The sequence below is a fragment of the Lichenostomus cassidix genome, chromosome Z (assembly GCF_008360975.1).
Source record: "Lichenostomus cassidix isolate B80296 chromosome Z, HeHo_3.0, whole genome shotgun sequence".
In the NCBI taxonomy this organism is placed as follows: domain Eukaryota; kingdom Metazoa; phylum Chordata; class Aves; order Passeriformes; family Meliphagidae; genus Lichenostomus; species Lichenostomus cassidix.
The window spans coordinates 24,341,759-24,359,963 of NC_139511.1; the positions used below are offsets into that span (position 1 = coordinate 24,341,759).

Below are 18,205 nucleotides of genomic sequence, written 5' to 3' on the forward strand. Positions count from 1 at the left end.
TTCAAAGAATTTTTTTAATTGATACTACTGCTATTATCTTAAGGCAAGGTTTTATGCCTCATTTTTCCTCTATGCAAAGTAGCTGACAGGCACATATATTGCCTTTTGGGACTTGTTTTGAGTTGTATATTTCATACATGGCAGATAGTATTATAACCCCAGGACTAATTTTCTTTCTTAGGGGAAAGGAGACATGGTTACATATTGGCTTGAAGGTAAGAAAGCCTCTGTCACCCAGAAGGTAGTCACCAGCACTTCTGTGACTCCTCAAGATGCCAAGAGAGCTTCATATAGTCTGATACCAGGTGTCCTTCCCAGTGAGCCTGTCTGAATTCCTGCTTCCTAGTCACTCATTAACTCCACTATCCCTTCTGCTTTCGGTCTGTTAGGTTATGCTGCTAAATTATGGAACTAGAAAAGAGATAATCCACCCCTTTTGCCTTGTGAATGTATAAGCTCAGGCTTTATTTACAGGTGTCTCTTCCAGCAGTGGCACTGAATACACAAAAAAGCAAAAACTCCTCTTAAGGAATATTGCATAGAACTGGCCCACCAGCACCCAGGGTAAAAGCTAGTGTTACTTATTGATTTGGTTTTTATGGGTAATTCTCTGGCAGCAGCCACCGTGATTTCAAAATCTGCTCCCACAAGAAAGGAGACAGAGCAGTGTTGCTGTTTAGTGGTATCATAAACCTTGTGGGTGTGGTTAGTTTTGTGCTATGAAAGGGAAAAATGAGATGTGTATTGTGTGAGAAAGTAAGATCATCAAAAAAAGATGAAGCAGAGAAATTATAGTGGATATAAATCAAAACAGGAATTTGTATTCCTACTTCCATTTCATCTCCATTGTGTGGGGCATAGAAAGAATTAAGAAGAAAGTGTGGTGTGTTTCCATACAGCCAATTCCTAGTGACACCTGCCATCTTGTTGCAGTGATCTGAAAAATCTTGGGAGAGAAATGCAAGACATTGTATGCTGTTGCTAAACTGAATAAAGTTCACTACAGTTGCCTTTGTCTGTGGCTGCTCTGGGATTTCTTTAAAAAACAGCTCTTAGTATTAGCTGATGTTATGTTGCTGCTTTGACTAAAGTGGCAGTGAACCTAGCTGTCTGTCAGTGAAATCAGGCAGCCCTCTGAGTCACTGTGTAATTTAGGACACACTTTAGGAAAGGTCATTCCTGAGCCAGCATTTCCTGTAAAGAGAGAATCATCACTACAAGTGGAGTAATCTCTAGATGAGCATGATTCTATGAACATTGCTGGTGTTGATTTTCTTTAAAGGCTTTTTTTTCAAGGCTAATCTATTTTGAAGAATGTAGCCATTTCCAGTTCAACTGATTAGCAAACAATCTAACAGAATGAGAGAAGTGAAACTGAGAGACAAAGGATACCAAGAGTCACAGCAGTTCCACCAGAATGTGAACCAGACCAGATAAGGCTAACTGGGAGGAGGTGAAAAGGAAGGACTTTGAGTGACATAGAACCACTTAACTCCTTCTTATTCGGCTCCCTTACACTCAAGTCTGTCCCTGATCCTAGATGTAAGTACAAAAACATGCATGTAGTTGCAATTTTTCTAGAAATTTGTGCAGCTTAAACAAGCAGCTGACTACTCGTTCATGTTCCCATGTAGCTACCATAGCTACAACTTTTAATTGCAAGTACGTGCTGTGTGATAGGAGAGTCACACTACAGTCTGTCTTCAGTTTCTGTGGAAAGTAAATGCAGCACTAGTGATAGATTTTTCAGAGATGCCTAACAGAGGTAGAAAGTTAAATCCTACCAAATTATGAAAAATTTTATTGAAATACACAGAAAAAATGTAGAACATTCTGAGTGAAATTATGTCTCAGAAGTCTGTGACTCTCTGTATCTGCCACTTGACTGGAACCAGAATCTCAGCAAGGGATGTAGACATAGCTGATTTTGGCACAGGAGATCCCAACATAGATCTCCTGTGCCAAATCTTTTAAAACCAAAATTTTTTATTGGTTTCAGATTTTTTCTAAGCTTAAAAATTCTTTTCTCTGTTTTTGAATTTCACGTTAGAAGGTATAGTACAGTTACTGCTTTTGTAATCTTAGCAGAATAAACCTTTGAGTAGGATCCCAGAGATATCCTCTAATGAAACCATTTCCTTTATCTAAATGCTATCTAAATATTGTTAAACTCTCTGCTCTATTATAGTACTTCATGATGTATTAAATAGTTTACATTATTCTTTTAATGAGTATTTGTTTACATTTTTTAAAAAGATGCAAATCCTTATCAAATGTGCATGTGAAAGCATATGCTTTGTCTGTAGTATTTCAGTTTTAACTCTTCTGCTTTATTTTAATGTTGTCTACAAAATTAAAAGCTTTAAAACAAGTGTCTTATGAGTTTAAAATCTTCTAAATATAAATTAGTGATGAGTGACAAATAGCAAACTTGTTGGATTTACAGCTTTCACCACTGACAAGTCCTTGGGTAGTACTAAAGTTCTCCTGAAGACAGTAGAGACTCTTGCTGACTTCAGGAGGCTTGGAGTCTGGTGGTTTTCTATAAAAGAGCTACAGCTTGAAGAGAGCCTGGGTCAGCCTACCTCAGTTTTATTGTTACTTCCTGATCCTCTCCTCGAACAGAACATCTCCAGAACGATAACTAGATTATTTTCGAAGGACCATTGACTCTGTCATATCTTTCCTGCTACTTGAAGCAGTAGTCCTTATTAATGTCAGTTTGTCTGATGACTGTGATCATATGACTGACTCCAAAAGATAGAAGTACAGTAGTGAATGTTACAGATGCAAACAGAAGTATCCTCAGTCATTTGACAAGTATTTTAAGATTTATCTCAGACATTTTGACAGATGTAGTCAATGGCTACAGCCATATTTCAGATACCAGCTGGTAAAGCTGAAGTATAACAAGCACAGTTCTCATCTGTGAGATGCTTTAAGTCCACAGAGGTTCACATCCCAGATTTGGAGCTAGTCAGCTAATCTAGCAAGTGTTCTTTTATGAAATGGCACTCTATACTATAAGTATGTGATGTGTTCTTCCTTTCCTTGATGATTATATCCATGCTAGAAAATGGGAAAGCAATTGCAATAATAGAGCTGAAGAAGTGAAGGTGATATGTACTTTATAGATCACTTCATTTCTTCACTCAGTGGCCATTCATTTTCTACTGTCATGCAAGATAATACAGAGGATGCTAATACTCTATTCATGATGTGGTGATTTTATGGTGAGATTGCATTCTGATTATTGTTTATTGCAGCTCCATCTACCTGGCAGTGAGAATGCAGGCAGGAACATTAAAAAAATCACACAACACAAAAACTGACTTATCAAAGTCTTTTATTAGATTGATAAACCTTCACTATATTGTTTCAACTTGAATATTGAGGAACAGACTGAATAATCACAATATTTTAAAAAATCACAACAAGTAAAGCCAAAAAATCATTAATGTACTTCCAAGTGTAAAACCTCCTAGATTTTTTTCAAACCATGGGCATTGGAAAAGGACTGTGTTTTGCCACCAAAAAGTTGTTCTTTATCCCCTAGATTAGGTAGCAAACATATTATACTTAGCTTCTTATTGTTATGTGTGTGGGGTTTCCAGTTCCAAGGTTCTTTTTTTTTTTTTGTAAACAGAAAAGTTATCTGCTTCTTTGTCAAGGTAATTAGCCAAATGAAATAAATTAATTTATTTAAATAAAAGTGAAGTGAAATCAGGTATCCTTTGCAAACAGTGCAGGGGCATAATATGAGTGCTGAGCCTGACTGCGCAGTCAAAGGATGCAGCATCTCTTTAAGATCTATGTCAGATTAGTATGAGATTCCCCAGCTTGCAGAACATCTCTCCCACCCACTCAGACCCCTAAAAATTACTAATAGCCCTTCCATCTGAACTGATCTCAAAAGTAGAAATCTTTGGTTTTTTTGAGTGTCTTTCTGGGGCTGTCCTTTCAAACCTGTAAAAAGACAAGGCTATACAAGATTGTTCTGATTATACTCCAGCTGAGTACCATCTGCTTTTCAGCTAATGAGTACTTTGTCCTCCTAATTACTCTCCCAATTCTTCCCTACTTCAGTATAAAACATTGCATTGTACCATTTTGTTTTACATTCTAAACTGGAATTCAAAGATAAAATATTTTGCAATAAAATGTTCTCTCCAAATAAAATATGGGGAAATTGCCTTTCCTCCTAATGTAAATTTGGGTTTAAATTTAAATGCACTTTCTGATATAGAGATATAAAACAACCACAGTTTGAAATGTGACAGAGTGGGTGTTTAGAATTTGTTTGTGTGGGAACCCTAATTACTGAAACTTTCCAAAGAACACTCATGAGTCTACATGATGCTATTTAATGTCCCACAGCATAGTAACCACAGTCATCTGGTTCCCACAGCAAACCAACCTACCCTGTCTTCTTATTTGTACATCACCTTTCCACTCCACTGTGTCTTAAACATATATTCAATCCTTTTCAGAATTAAATTCCAAAAATTCAACAATTTTCAACTGAATTTAAAAAATTCCAACTGCATTCAACAGTTTTCATATAGCTGTCGGTTTGACTTTGAAGCTCCACATGAAAAGTTTAGTGTTACACCTTTGGGAAATTTGCCTAGGATTTCAACAGCAACAAAAAAGTACTTCCTATCAGTGAGTGCCAAATATGAAGCAAATGTAGTAGCATCCTTATGTTCATGACCGTGCAAAATTGCTGATTATTACTGTGTTTCATACTAGAATACAGTGGTGTGAAAATAAATGTTTTTATGAGATCTAAATTCAGAACTCTGCTACATGGTAATTTTTTCTGTAGCTCTTGTATCGTGCCTTCAGGCAGGAAAACACTCTCTGTCCCTACCTGAGGGGCCATCCGGGTAAGCTACCAAAGACATGATACACAGATGGAACAGTGTACTAAACATACTGCTTTTGTGATCAGAATTTAACACAGTTAATCTGACAAAGTAATGAAATACTGTATGTGATGCCTTTTTGGTCTCTTTTGCTTTTATGAAAACTTCTGTTCTACTCTCACTAGAACCTGTGAAAGTACAGAGCCAGATTTTCAAGGTGTTAACCCTTTTTCACTCCCTAAGTGATGACACTTTAGGTAGCAAAAATGCTAGAACTGAATCTTTCAGAATTGACTTAAGGTTCAGGGCTTTTGTCAATGGTTTGGGGAAATGCTGAATGTCAAGCACTGGAAAAATTCAGTTTTCAGTTGCCAGGATTTCACAGGGGCTATACTGAAACACAGACCTGGAATGTCTTAACTCTGTTGAAAGAATGGTATGTTCTTAAAGAGCCAAAACAGAGCTAGTCTTAGAAAAACTATTTTCTCTTAAAGAATGGAAGGAATTTTAAATTCCAACAATAGGCTTGAGGCAGAAAGGTTGGGTAAGGTGTTGGAAAAACACCTCTGAGGAGATCCCAAATTAATATGTTGCTACGACTATAGATTCTTTTACCTGCCCTTGCAGACAGAAGTAGAACATATATACATACAACTATCCAGGACACAGTTTGCAAGTACAAACATTTAGCATAAACACTTCTATTTACCTGACACAAGGCTAATGCAAGTGTTCTGAACACAAAATAAACAATGATTTAAAAACTATTGAAAGCTCAATCTCCATGTCTGGTAAAGACATAGAGGGTCTGGAATTCTAGCACTGATAGGACTGCTAAAGTAAAGATAATGCTTACCAATAAATATTTGTCAGGGTGCATGGAAAGTGACTTCTAGACTCCACTGTCTCTGTGGTTTCCAGACATAAGAGGGTCCATACCAGCAGAGAAGTGATATATCTGCAGACAGCTGTCCCAGTAGGGATTGCATGTGCAGACTGGCTGCAGAGTAGAAATGGGCTCAGCATGAGATGCTTTGCAGCTCATGCCCCATGCTGTGTGTTACGAGAGTGTCAAGAGAACACCTCTAGCCTACGTATTAGGAAACTCCTCTACAAGTTTTAATACAATTGATATTAGAAGCGTAGACAGAAACCTTTCAGGACTCAAAATTTTCCTATGCCATGGCTTTACTGGCAACATGCTGGGAGGCAAGGTCCTGTGTGCTGATTTTGCTCTGCAAGTAAATAGGTTAGTCCCTACGCACACATGAAAATCAGGTGTGAAGTTCTTGGTGGCCTGACAGTCACTCGTCTCAAACCCATGGCAAAATTCCAAGCCTGTGCTGCAAGAACTGACAATATAATTGAATGTCTCAACATAACAGCTTAGACTGGATGGATGTGTAGTGTCAAATTCTACCACTCTGGCCAACAACAAAAGCTCACTATACGAAGTCTGGTATGTAGCAGCAGAAATTGTGAGAGGGGTTCACAGTAGCTGTTACTCCAGTAATTACAACATAATAAATACTTACTTGAGCCAGGACTGCAGAGAGTTTGGATCAGAGAGGGAGGAACTGTCTTTGCAAAAGCATGACATTTCTGCAGAATGCAGATCAAGAATACAAAACCAGTCATGAGGGACACATACTCGGAGCACACTCACCTCCTGCTTGTTCAGTTCCAGGCCAAAAGAACCAGCTACTGTTTTGCACTCAGGAGGACAAAATGCATGCTGATTAAAACTTCAAATTGTCTGTTAAAGACTTTGCAGTGATCAGCTTATAAGACTGTAAAAATGCTACTTGTGACAACAGACATTTAAACACAGCCACATAAAACTGCCCTATGTTAATCAGTGTATCACATTGTCTCTTAAAAGATGATAAACTACACTGTAGCACTAGACAAATGCTATTCCAAAAATAAAGTTGATATATCTTAGGAACCTTCTCTGAATGTCCAAATACCTCTTTTCCTTCAAATGCTTTATACACTCTGCCACCCATTATTTTAGGACCCAACAATATGTGCTTCAGAAGACATTTATCCCCCAAGACGTTTATTCCCCAAGATATTTATTCCCCAAGATATTTATCCCCCAAACAGAGCTCTCCTATAACTGCATGTGTTGTTTGGACGACAGCACTGAAGAGAGAAGTGGGACTTTGACCTGGAGGTTTTTTAAAGTAGCAAGAAGAGAAAGAAGCTCTCATCTCTGGTCACAGCTTGGAATCACACCCCAAGCTGCAGTATCCTGAAGTCAAATCTGAATTTGAAGATGCCTCTGAAAAGCATCCTGCTTGTTCTTAGATCAGCACTGATACCATAAGTTCTAGTGTCCACATGAGCTGAAGAAAAATTAAGTCCCAGGTGCTTTCAGGTCTGGGCATGTTATTTGTATAAAAAAATTGAAAATGCTGTCATGCTGTCTGCAATCAAATGTGCAGTGGATTTCTTGTGGCAAAACTATAAAAAGGTCACTTTATTAAAAAGAAAACAAAAAACCAACAGAACCACAACCCCCCCAAAACAAAAACAAACAAAACCAAAACAGCCCCCCATAATACCTACCCCCCAAAAAACCAAAAATATCTAAACCCCTTTAATTTTCAAATTAACAAATTCTTATTTTTAAAATTGCCAAAATAATCCATTTCCATTTCATTCTCTGCTAAGCTAGCAGAAAAGAAAGGAAAAGTAAAGAGAGGTTTCAGAGGCAGTACTAATATATTCTCTGATTTTGAATTCTCACACATTTAATAAACAACTTTAATGAATTATGGTTGATTAGCCTAGAACTATTGCTTAAAGTTGTATTTCATTATGAAATCTTACCTCAGCTGAATGAATAGAAGGATGACATTGCCTGTAAATATCACATTTTAAACACAAATTTTTTGTACCTCTTTCTCTATTGTGGGAAGCTTTCACTCCCATTAACTTTGCTATAATACAAATATTCTCTTGTTTTTACACTAAAAATGGAATAAAGCACATGATTCAAATCTCCATGTCTGTATATCAAGTTATAGATTTACTATTCCATTTGTCACTAGAGTTTGCCGTCTTGTCTTGAAAAAGTCCATGTAACTTTTGACAGAGAACATCTAATCCTAGACAAAATGGAAAAACTTGACTGATTCCTATATATATATTTGCAAAACTGTACAAATCTAGGTTCCTAGCCGGCTGGTGCCGTGCTCTCTTATGCAAGGCAAGCGATTACTCACAACCCTGTCAAAGGCAGCAGGAAGGACCCATAGCCTGTTTTCTCATGGGTCCGATCTCCAGGGATGCTGAGTACCCCATGTCACACAATGAGACCCTCGCCTGCTTTCCCTTGAAAACAGAAAGCAGAAGACCCTACTCCTCATCATGTTCATCCACAATGTTTTAGCTGTTGGCTTCAGAGGTCATGAAATAAGACTTTTGGTGCCATTCACTATCTACTCTGTACATTGCAGAATGAGGTCCTGCAGTGACTAAGCCTGTAGGAGGCAAGCTGCTGACAACAACAGAATGCTTTTATGTGGAAGTTGAACATGTCAGGGAGAGGGTCTGTTTTTGTGGAATTCCTCTGCTCATTGGATAAAGCTTGGGCTGTACAGAGTGTAGGTGTTATTACCACAGTACTGTGGCTGCATGCCTGAGCAGCAGAACTGCCTGTGACCACCTATTCAGAATCTTTGCCTGACTTAAACTAACTAGTGTTTTTGTATTTATCCTACTAGTATCCCAGTGCCCCATCAAAGCCTGCCCAAAGCATTAACACCTTATTTGGTCTGGGAGAAACCAAGCTATCCAGTATAAAAAATTGTTTCCTTCTGGAAACATCTTCAGAGACTGGTTGTTACAATTTGACATAAGTTTCTAAACAAACAAACATACAAGTATATGTATAAAATTTACATTCACTTTCCAAACAATTCCATGGCCATGAAAAGCCTCATTTGAGTGCAAAATTCCTTTCAATTTTCTACACACTATCTCAGAAAGAACGGCTGGTTTTCTTATTTCCTACTCTGGTAACTCAATACATTTCTCTGGTACAACTTATGGTTGACAAAAACCAGCTAAGTAGGAACCGTTATTAAGACTTTCATCACACAGGAACTTTTTGGAGTTGTGGGAGTTTACTTGAAGGAACTGGGGCTTTGTGAGATGTTAGCAAATTACTCTATGCCTTAGCAACCATCACCCTAAGACCTTAACCCTTAGAGTAGCTGCTTAGCATGCACATTGTGTTATACCACATCTCTGTCACCCACATCATAGAGGCCAGGTAGGACGTTTACGCACAGCATGGAACATGCAATTTAGTGTTGGACAGAATAGCCAGGATTCGTATTTCTGTAGGCAGGCTGTGAATTTGAATGGCTAATCCTCATTACTCACTTCACATTTTCTTGCTATGTATCCATAAGCTGTGAAAAAACATCCATCAGTCAGGTCCTCCGTTCCCTTCCCCCACCAAAGCATGGCTTTGAGACCCCTGAGTGGACTGTCACCATGCAATCCCCATACAGAAACATCTGGCATTTTAGAAAAGGCACAAGAAAATGGCATTTTCAGAAGAGTCAGGTCCCACTCTGAACATAACTCACAGAATTCTATTCCTGAAGTGATTTTTGAGGTACTGAAGTATATTTTAAAGACCTGAGTTCACTGACATCTGCTCCTAGTCTCTGCAAGAACTGTGTCATGGTAATGCTGCAATCTCCTTGTTGAGTATGCCTCTAAAATCCAAAAGCATTAGAAACATTCCAGTGAACTCAAGACCAGTGGAGAATTGAGCTAACACCTCTACGTTTATGCTACTAATGATGGATTAGCCTTTGAAAACTCTCCTGAGCCTATCAGGTTCCTGGGAGACTTTCAGAAGAGCCCATGGGGTCAGCACATCTATTCCCTGGCACAGAGGAAAATAAAATTCTGCCAGGAAGAAGGCAGACAAATGACTTCTACACTCCCTAACATGAGCCAGCTGTTGGAGTGCATGCTGACATCTCTCAATCCCTCCCAAAATGACGTGACAGTATTTCAAAAACTTATTCAACCATAGAGCACCACTTTCTTTCCTACAGCAGCTCCAGAGTTTCATTCAGATCTTGATCTCAGCTGACAGCCACTGCTGCCCTCCTGCCAGTGTGCCTACAGGCTTGGGTACAATAGGCAGCAGGAAAACAAAAGGGAGGAAAAGGGAGAAAATAAAATTAAAGTGTAATTTCTTTCTTTCCAAAATGAAGATTTGGATTCTTTAACCTTTAAACATGCTTGTTTACTTACAGAAAGCGTACTTCAGGCACAAAAGGTTTGAGTATCAGTCACATACCACGTTAAATTGAAATAGTATCAGGATTGTCCCATGCAGTCAGCTATATTATCCCCTATCAAGAAGTTGAAGTTGCAGTTTTTGTATACATACATATATATAAAGTATGCATCATTCACACAATGGTCTCCTGGTCTGAGTTGACTCCGGTGGGGTTTATGTAACAACAGTACCTGTCATAAGGGCTGTTATCCTTGTAAGAGCAGACAATGACACTGTCTTTAGGAGCCACAAAAATGTTGTCTTCCACGTCAGGGCAAGGAGCGCTGTCTCTGCTGGGAGAAGAGCTCTTCTTCTCCAAGGCACTGTATGTGGAGCCATCTCCCACGAACACATTCCCCGGCATCTCTGGGTAACAGCTCTCCAGGTATTTCAGCATCTCCTCCTGCTCTACCTTTTTGGTGAGGCTCTTGCGCTCTGGCGTGGCAGCGGCGGGGGTGCTGGTGGTGCAGATGAACACGGTGTCCTCTCTCCTGAGCCCTCTCCTGTCCTTGCGGTAAGCTTTCCTGGCCAGCTCGTCACAACTTCCCTTGCCAGACTCCAGGTCCGAGGGGGTCCGCAGCAGCTCCAGGACATCCCGGTCCTTGACTTCCTTACAGCATGGACGCATGTTCTCGGGACATTTGGTGCAGCCGTCGGTCTTTCTGGTGAGGGCAATGGCGGCTATGCCCGGCAGGCAGATTGCCGGCCCGATGGCCAGCAGCGGGATGTCTCCCAGGGTCTCTCCCTTGATTCCTGACACGGTGAACATGAAGCCGAACACCAGAAAGACGCTGACCAGAGCCACCACCAGTCCCGTCCGGGGATTGATGTCGTCGGGTCTCAGGGTCCGCGCCATCCAGCTGCTGCGCGCGGGGATACTTCCCTCCACCGGAGCGCCCCTCGGGGCAGAGGACCGACGCTCCCCGGCAAGCTTCCGAAGTTTCCCGGGCAGAACGGCGCGGAGCACCCGGACAGCCGGCCCCGCTCGGCTTCCCCTCGGTGCAGCCGCAGACGGAGGGCGGGACGGGGCCGGGAGCTGTCCTGCCTCTTGCCTCCTCCCTCGCTCCCTCCCTCTCTCGCTCGCTCCCTCGCTCCCCGGAGCCGGTCGGAGCGGCTTCCCGGTTTGCAGCCCCGCCGCGCCCTCCCACGCTGGCGGCGGGCGCGAGGGGCTCAAACCCTGCCGAAGGCCGGGGGTACAGAGACCGGGCGGCTTCCAGCAGCAGCGGCTGGGAAGGCAGCGGCTGCCAGGGTTCACCTGCCCGGCCTCCGCCTCCTCCTCCTCCTCCTCGCCCTGCCCCACCGGAGCCCCGCACAGCCGTGAGTACGAGCACCGCCCGGAGCGGGACGCTGCGGGGCCGGCGCGGGGGCTCGGCGGGGCTGCCCCTACCTGATGGCCAGCGCTGCTTGGCCGGCCGCTGCCGCTGCGGGCAGCCTTTCCCTCGTGGGCGAAGGGGAGCGAACCCCGGACGGGCGTTCTTCCTTGGGAAGCCGGGATGTGCATGCTTCGCGCAGGCCCCCGCGCCTTGAGCCTCTTCCTGGGTGGGGACGGGGCTTGCGAAGTAAATCTTCTCCCGGACAGACAGCGGTCCTGCCCTGAGTCTTTTCCTGAGTTAGGCACAAGTGGAGAGCGAGCCTTCAGGAGATGCTGTGCTGCAGCTGGATTTCATCCCGAAGGTGGTCCTTAGAGAGAAAGCCTCTCCTGATGTTGTTCCCTCCCCAAGAGTGAACCTAGATGTTTGAGTTCTCTTGGTATCCATGGCCCGCCGACTGTGATGGTGACGTTCTGTCCCTGTGATTTGATGCACCTCGGTGATGGTAATTTGAAGTAAGCACCACTAGCTGAATGAGTATAGAAAAGGATCTCAAACAGGTGGGAATGTGGAAAGGCAGCAACACGTTTAGGCAGGTTGCCAGTGATACAAAGGAGTAAATGCTTTCACCTGGGGCAGAGATGCTGGGAGATAAAAAGGAGTGATACCAGAAAGCTTCCATGAAAATTAAGGTAACAGAAAGGGACACTCTGAACTAACAATCATGAAACCATGGTTTTTCTAAGTTTTCCCATTAACGTGATTAATTTTCCTCACACTACAAATTTGGAAAGCTCAGAGAAGCCAATTTGGAAAACACTCAAACATTTCTCAAGTCATGAAAAGCATGGGTTTTATTTACCCTCCCTACCACACAACATCAACAGAGTATATTTTTGTTGTAGATTTCCAACTTGCCTTGTGGAGAGCAAGCCCAAGAATATCCTTTCATAAGTGGGAACAACTCCTGCCTTGGAGAATGCTTTCTTCATAAATGGGTGTCAAGTTACAGTGTTTATTGTTTAATTTGAAAGATGAGTAAATGGGAGTAAAAGTACACAGTGGGGAGGGTTTTTAAGCCAATGGCAATAGCCTGGGTTTTAGATTAAAATTTGTAATGGACCGTGATCCTTGTTTCAACTTGTCCTCCAGAAAATTGTCCACTAAAATTCATACTGAGCCTCTTACCTGTTGCAGAGTGACTGAAACAGGAATGCTTTGGACTCTGTTAGAAATACCTTTCTTGACTGAAAGACTTAAAACTCAAAGCCTTCCAGTTAGCACAAGTTAACTTCTACATTTGCCACTGTGCAGGATTTAGCTGTATGAGAAATGACTGTACCATATCAGCTCCTATTTTCCAGAGTGAGAGTTTGCTGTTTCTTTCCATCTGCTGTTACTCAGATACACAGCTTTTATGTCCTCACATTGGAATGAATAATGCCTTTTTTTATCCATCAGCTAAATTCTGGATGAAAGGAAGTGATTAACCTTCAGCCAGCCTGTCCCACATAACTAAAATGTTGCAAAGTGTAAGTTATGAAGTTAGGAGTATGTTTGTAACTAATGCCATGAATGTCACTGTTCCTGCTCCCTGACCTTCCTTCACCCCCTCTAGTGCATTTGAATAGTCTTTCAAAAAATTGGAAACAGTTATTTTGTTGAAAAACAAATTATGATGCCTGGGAAAAGCAATTACCTGAAGCTGTATTCATCAACAGTCCTTCAGAGATAGAAAAAGGACACAGAAATGTAAATATTAGTGGCATTAGTGGAGAGGAAAATTGCTGTAAGAGCTGAAGTATATGTCAGAATATCTAACAGGAGTAAAAATGGCCCTTCAAATTTAAGCGACAGGCTTACTGAGATGGAAGAGGGAACATCTACTTTGGCAAGCTGTTAGTGGACAGAAAAACACAGAAAATGCCAGGACAAAGGTGGAACTAAATGGCTTCAATTTGTCCCTTTATGAGTGATTTCTAGACAAGATTGTATGCTTCCAGCAGGAGGGGATACGAAGGGAAAACAATCACCCAGTTCCAGGAAAGCATGCCACAATTGCTAAAATTGTCTTTCCAAGCTAGAAATCAAGAGACCAGCAAGTGCCACTTAATACAGCTGAGCAACAATGCAAATGGTTTAATTTTCTATCCTGTTCATAACCGGGAAAAACCCAAAACCCTACTCCTTTGAGATGAAGCATTTTTCTGTGCTGGTACTGTACACAAAAATTAGGTACTCAACAACTTTTTTACCTCAGTTACTTTCAATGGCAGCCTCTCTTACCCCACCTCTTGAGTGGATGGACAGCAGGATGGGGACTAAAGGAAAAAAGTGCTCTCTACTGTAATAGATCAGGTTTGTGAACACCTGAAGAACCTGAACAGACATATCTATGGGATCTGATGAGATGCTGTGCTGGTTTTGTCTGGAGTAGAGTTGATTTTCTTCATGGTGGCTGGGATGAGGCTCTGTTTTGAATTTATGCTGAACCCAGGGTTGATGATATAGAAATGTTTTTGGTTTTGCTGAGCAGGGTTTACACAGAGCCAAGGCCTTTTCTGGTGTTCATACTGGCACACTGGTGAGGAAGTTAGGGTTGTACAGAAGGTTGGGAGGAAACACAGTTGGGACAGGTGACCCCAACTGACCACAGGGATAGTCCAGACCATGTGACATCGTGCTCAGGACATAAAGTGGGGGCAAGAAGGAATAAATGTGGGACATTTTGAGTCATTGTGTTTGTCTTCCCAGGTCACTGTATGGTGTGATAGGGCCTTGCTCTCCTGGAGATGGCTGAATACTTGCCTGCTGATGGGATTGGGTGAATGAATTCCTTGTTTTGCCTTGCTTCTGTGTGTGGATTTTAGTGTCCCTATTAAAGTGCTTTTATCTCAACACACGACTTTTCTAGCTTTTAACCTTTCTGATTATCTCTCCAATTCTGGTGGCAGGGGAGTGAGTGAGCAGCTGCTGGGGCTTAGCTGTTGGCTGGAGTTAAACCCTGACACAGTTCCAAAGGAACTAGCTGACATAGTTGCCAAGCCACTCTCATTGGTATTTGAAAAGTCCTGGCAGTCAGGTGAAGTCTCAGGTGAGTGGAAGAGCAGAAATATTGGACTCATCTTTAACAAAGGTAGGAAAGAGAACCCTGGGAAGTACTGATCTCTCAGCCTCCCTGGATTGACCTTTCCTGTTAAAAGCTACCCAGTGTTCTCTAAATTGTCTAGAGAATGATTTGATGGGTGGACTGTTCAGTGGATAAGGAATTGGTTGAACAGTTGCATCCAAAGTGTAGTGGTCAACAGCTCAATCTTCATATGTAGACTGGAAATAGGTGGAGTCCCTCATGGATATGCCTTGGGACAAGTACTGTTTAATGTCTTCTTCAGTGATGGAGAGCCATTGTCAGGTTTGCAGCCAACCTGCTTTGAGTGGTTTGAATGTTGTGGTTGATGTGCCTAAAGGATGTGATGTCATCCAGAGGGACCTGGACAAGCTTGACAAATAGGCCCATGGGAATCTCTTACAGTTTAACAAGACCAAGTGTAAAATGCTCACCTTGAGTTGGGGCAACTCCTGCTATCAGCACAGGTGGGAATGAACAGACCAAGAGCAGCCCTGTGAGAAGGACTTGGGGTGCTGGTGGGTGAGCTGCTGGACATGACCCAGCCATGTGCACTCACATCCCAGAGAGCCAAACGTGTCCTGTCCTGAGCAGCATGGGCAGCAGGAAAGGGAGGGGATTCTGCCCCTCTGCTCCGCTCTGGTGAGACCCACCTGGAACTCCTCATCCAGCACAGGAAGGACATGGACCTGTGGGAGTGAGTCAAGAGTAGGGCTACCGTGATGGACCATCTTTCCTACAAGGAAAGGGTGATAGAATTGTTGAACCTCAAGAGCTTCCCATGGGCCCATTTCTCCATCTTGTCCCTCTGGATGACATCCCGTCCTTCAGGAGTGTCAATCACATCACTCATCTCAGTGTCATTTGCAAATTTGTGGAAGGTGCAATCAGTACTCTCGTCTATGTCATTAATGAGATATTAAATAACACTGGAGCCAAGATGGACCGCTGAGAGACACCAATTGTCACTGATGTCCATCAGGATCCTGAGCTGTTGACCACTGCCCTCTGGATGCAGCAGTTTAACCCCTTTCTTATCCATCTAACAGTTCACTCATCAAATCCAGCTCTCTCCAATCTAAAGAGCAGAATGCTGTGAGGGACCATGTCAAAGGCTTTACAGAAGATAAATGATATTCACAGCCCTTCCCTTCTCCACTGATGTAGTCACTCCATCCCCTCTCTGTTTCACTGGGGATTTCTTCTGACTGCCATGGCTTTACAAATGTGGTGGAGAGTGATTTGGCAGCTATATTAACCAATTCTCTTAGGACTCTGTGATGCATCTCAGTGGATCCCATAGACATGTATGTTCAGGTTCCTCAGGTGATCACAAACCTGATTTCTTACAAAGGGAAGCACTTTTCTCACCCACATTGCTGTCCATCCACTCAAGAGATGGGGGAACAGAGATTGCCAATAAAAAAAGGTTGTTGAGTACTTCAGCCTTCTCTCATCCATTGTTACCAGTTTTCTAGTTGTGTTCATCCAAGGAGTACGTTTTCTTTGACCTTTCTTAATTAACATGGAGCAATCAAAACAGCATAAGTAGTGTTAGATGTGCTACATTCTTTTTGGTTTTTTGTGTAGGTTTGAGGGTAGAGATCAGAAAACAAAGGACTGAGACAGATGTGGTGAAAAGGGTACCAGTTGAATGACAGGTAGTTTTTCCTGGTGCTTCTTTCTTAAACCCTTCTCTGAACCTGCTGTTTTGCAGATATGATTGTCTGCTTCAGTCAATGGCTTTTTGCAAGAGCAAAGCCTTTCTCTGACCAGGCAGTACTGCAAAATCCATGGAAAAGTGTCTGTGCCATATGTTTTAGTATCTTAAAGTTAAAATATCTGGCAGATGGGGTTTTGAATTAATATGTTACAATTGACAGCTGGCTTATGTATAAGATCTCAGCCATATCATGCAAAGACTCCACAAGCCCTTAATAACATCATAGGTAAACTTAGACTCTTAATTTTCACCTTCGAAACTCTCTGGCAGTGCAAAAACTTGATACTGTTTCTGAGTATGGGTTCATGTAAGTCCTATCTATCATTTGGATATGGAACACAGGATTTGTTTTGCTAGCAAGTTCTGTGTGGATTGGGATACTCGAGTTTCAAGCTTTTACACTAATGCACTTGTGCACATATTTGAGCCCCCCCATTAGCTTGAGGAGACAGTCAGTCGTTCTGCTGAGGTCACTGGCAGGCACTTCATATCTGCTCAAGAGCTGCTTCACAAAAGTCCTTCCTGTCTACAGCAAGTACTCCTTGCTGAGAGTGGATGCTGAATGCGCAACATCCATCTCCAGGCCTTTTTGTACATTGTGTTTTCTCGGCAACATATACAAAAGGAAATACTTGACAATTTCTTTGTAATGTGCAACTAAGTGCTGTGATCCTCATATACCTCAGTTAAAAGATTATTTTTCTCCATTTGAAAATGCTTGTTTACCCTGCTTGACATATCATAATTACCTTATTTATATTTCTTAAGGGGTCTGTTTAGCCACTTCCTATGGCTTTTTCATGCCTCTGGACTGCTCTCTAAGTCCTAGGCTGTTCTCTGGCTTCATGTCCTCAAGTGCAAGAAGTTCACCTGAGGGAGGATTTTTGGACTCTGACCATTCACCCAAGGCCCTGGGTCTTGCTCTTTGTAGACAATCATTTGTGCTTGACTGTTGCTTGCTAGCCAATTGGCCGGATGTGGAAGGACTCTGCTGATGAGAGCATCTGATCAATAAACAAGGGGCAAAAGGGAAATAACAGATGCCTGAAGGGCTTGTGTTTTGTCACTGAGCCATCACACCAGGAGTGGGATTCAGCAACCCTGGTAGTGAGTCATGCATCCGTCTTGAGGTGACCTCGGGGACTTAGCAGGATTGCTGTGGAAGAGGTACAGGTTGCTGTATGAGTCACGGCATCAGGCAATAAATTAGCCAATATAATTCACTGGGAACTTTGTCTATCTGCATCGCTTTGCCTGATGTGCTCTTTCCCTTTGGGAAGCTTCTGATTAAATATACTTTATTTCTTCTATCAAAAATTGCTCACAAAAGATGCAATGAACTCAGGGGAGTAACCCACAAGTACTTTGTGTTGTGCACAATGGTGAATAATGGGTAGCTTGCTTTGTCCCAGAGAACTTAGCAAACGCTTCTTAAAAGGGGTCTCTAGTTGAGTTGCTTGTCTGTGGAGAAAGAGGAAGGGAAAATAGGTTGTCTTGACCTAACTCTGCAGAAGAAGCTAATAATTATTGATATGCTGAAACACTTTTAAAGCAGTTTTAAGCATAATCATGTAGAAATGACCATGTATTACGGTACTTGCAATGACTAATTCTTTCTGTGAAGCTTGCTGACATCCTTCCTGTCTGTTTAGGAAAATTTAGTATAAAATTAAGGGAACTGATCAAAAGGCTATGCATGTTCCTTGCAATCTCTGGAAGACTGGAACTTCCCAAGCCAATTAAACTTGAAGCAAATTTTAATGGGGATGGAAATCCTCAAAGCCTATAGCTCATATAAACAATGCAAATTCGTCTTAAAAAAAAATCACCCTGTGCTGTGGATATGAAAGAAGCAACAAA

The 18,205-nt window shown here is 42.1% G+C and overlaps 2 protein-coding genes across 11 annotated transcripts in view; one reads left to right on the plus strand and one right to left on the minus strand.

Annotated features, from left to right (window-relative positions):
* Positions 1–2,329, plus strand: part of LOC146424542 (atrial natriuretic peptide receptor 2-like) — a 48,733-nt gene extending 46,404 nt beyond the window's left edge. For 7 of the 10 annotated variants that reach the window (XM_085041870.1, XM_085041875.1, XM_085041869.1 and 4 more), the window contains one exon: positions 182–2,328. In XM_085041870.1, coding sequence (XP_084897996.1) covers positions 182–331 — 150 coding nt within the window. In that variant the 3' untranslated portion in view covers positions 332–2,328. Of the gene's footprint in view, positions 1–181 lie in introns of all 10 variants that reach the window. The other 3 variants (XM_085041871.1, XM_085041872.1, XM_085041867.1) reach the window with 1 other exon arrangement.
* Positions 2,330–3,367: 1,038 nt separating this feature from the next.
* Positions 3,368–13,490, minus strand: TMEM215 (transmembrane protein 215). Its single transcript, XM_085041879.1, has one exon. The coding sequence runs from the start codon at positions 11,684–11,686 to the stop codon at positions 10,319–10,321; it is 1,368 nt and encodes a 455-aa protein (XP_084898005.1). The 5' UTR covers positions 11,687–13,490; the 3' UTR covers positions 3,368–10,318.
* Between the last annotated feature and the right edge of the window lie 4,715 nt (positions 13,491–18,205).

Bases quoted from the DNA above. Each gene is read 5' to 3' on its own strand.
- TMEM215 (XM_085041879.1), bottom strand. From the start codon at position 11,686: ATGCACATCCCGGCTTCCCAAGGAAGAACGCCCGTCCGGGGTTCGCTC.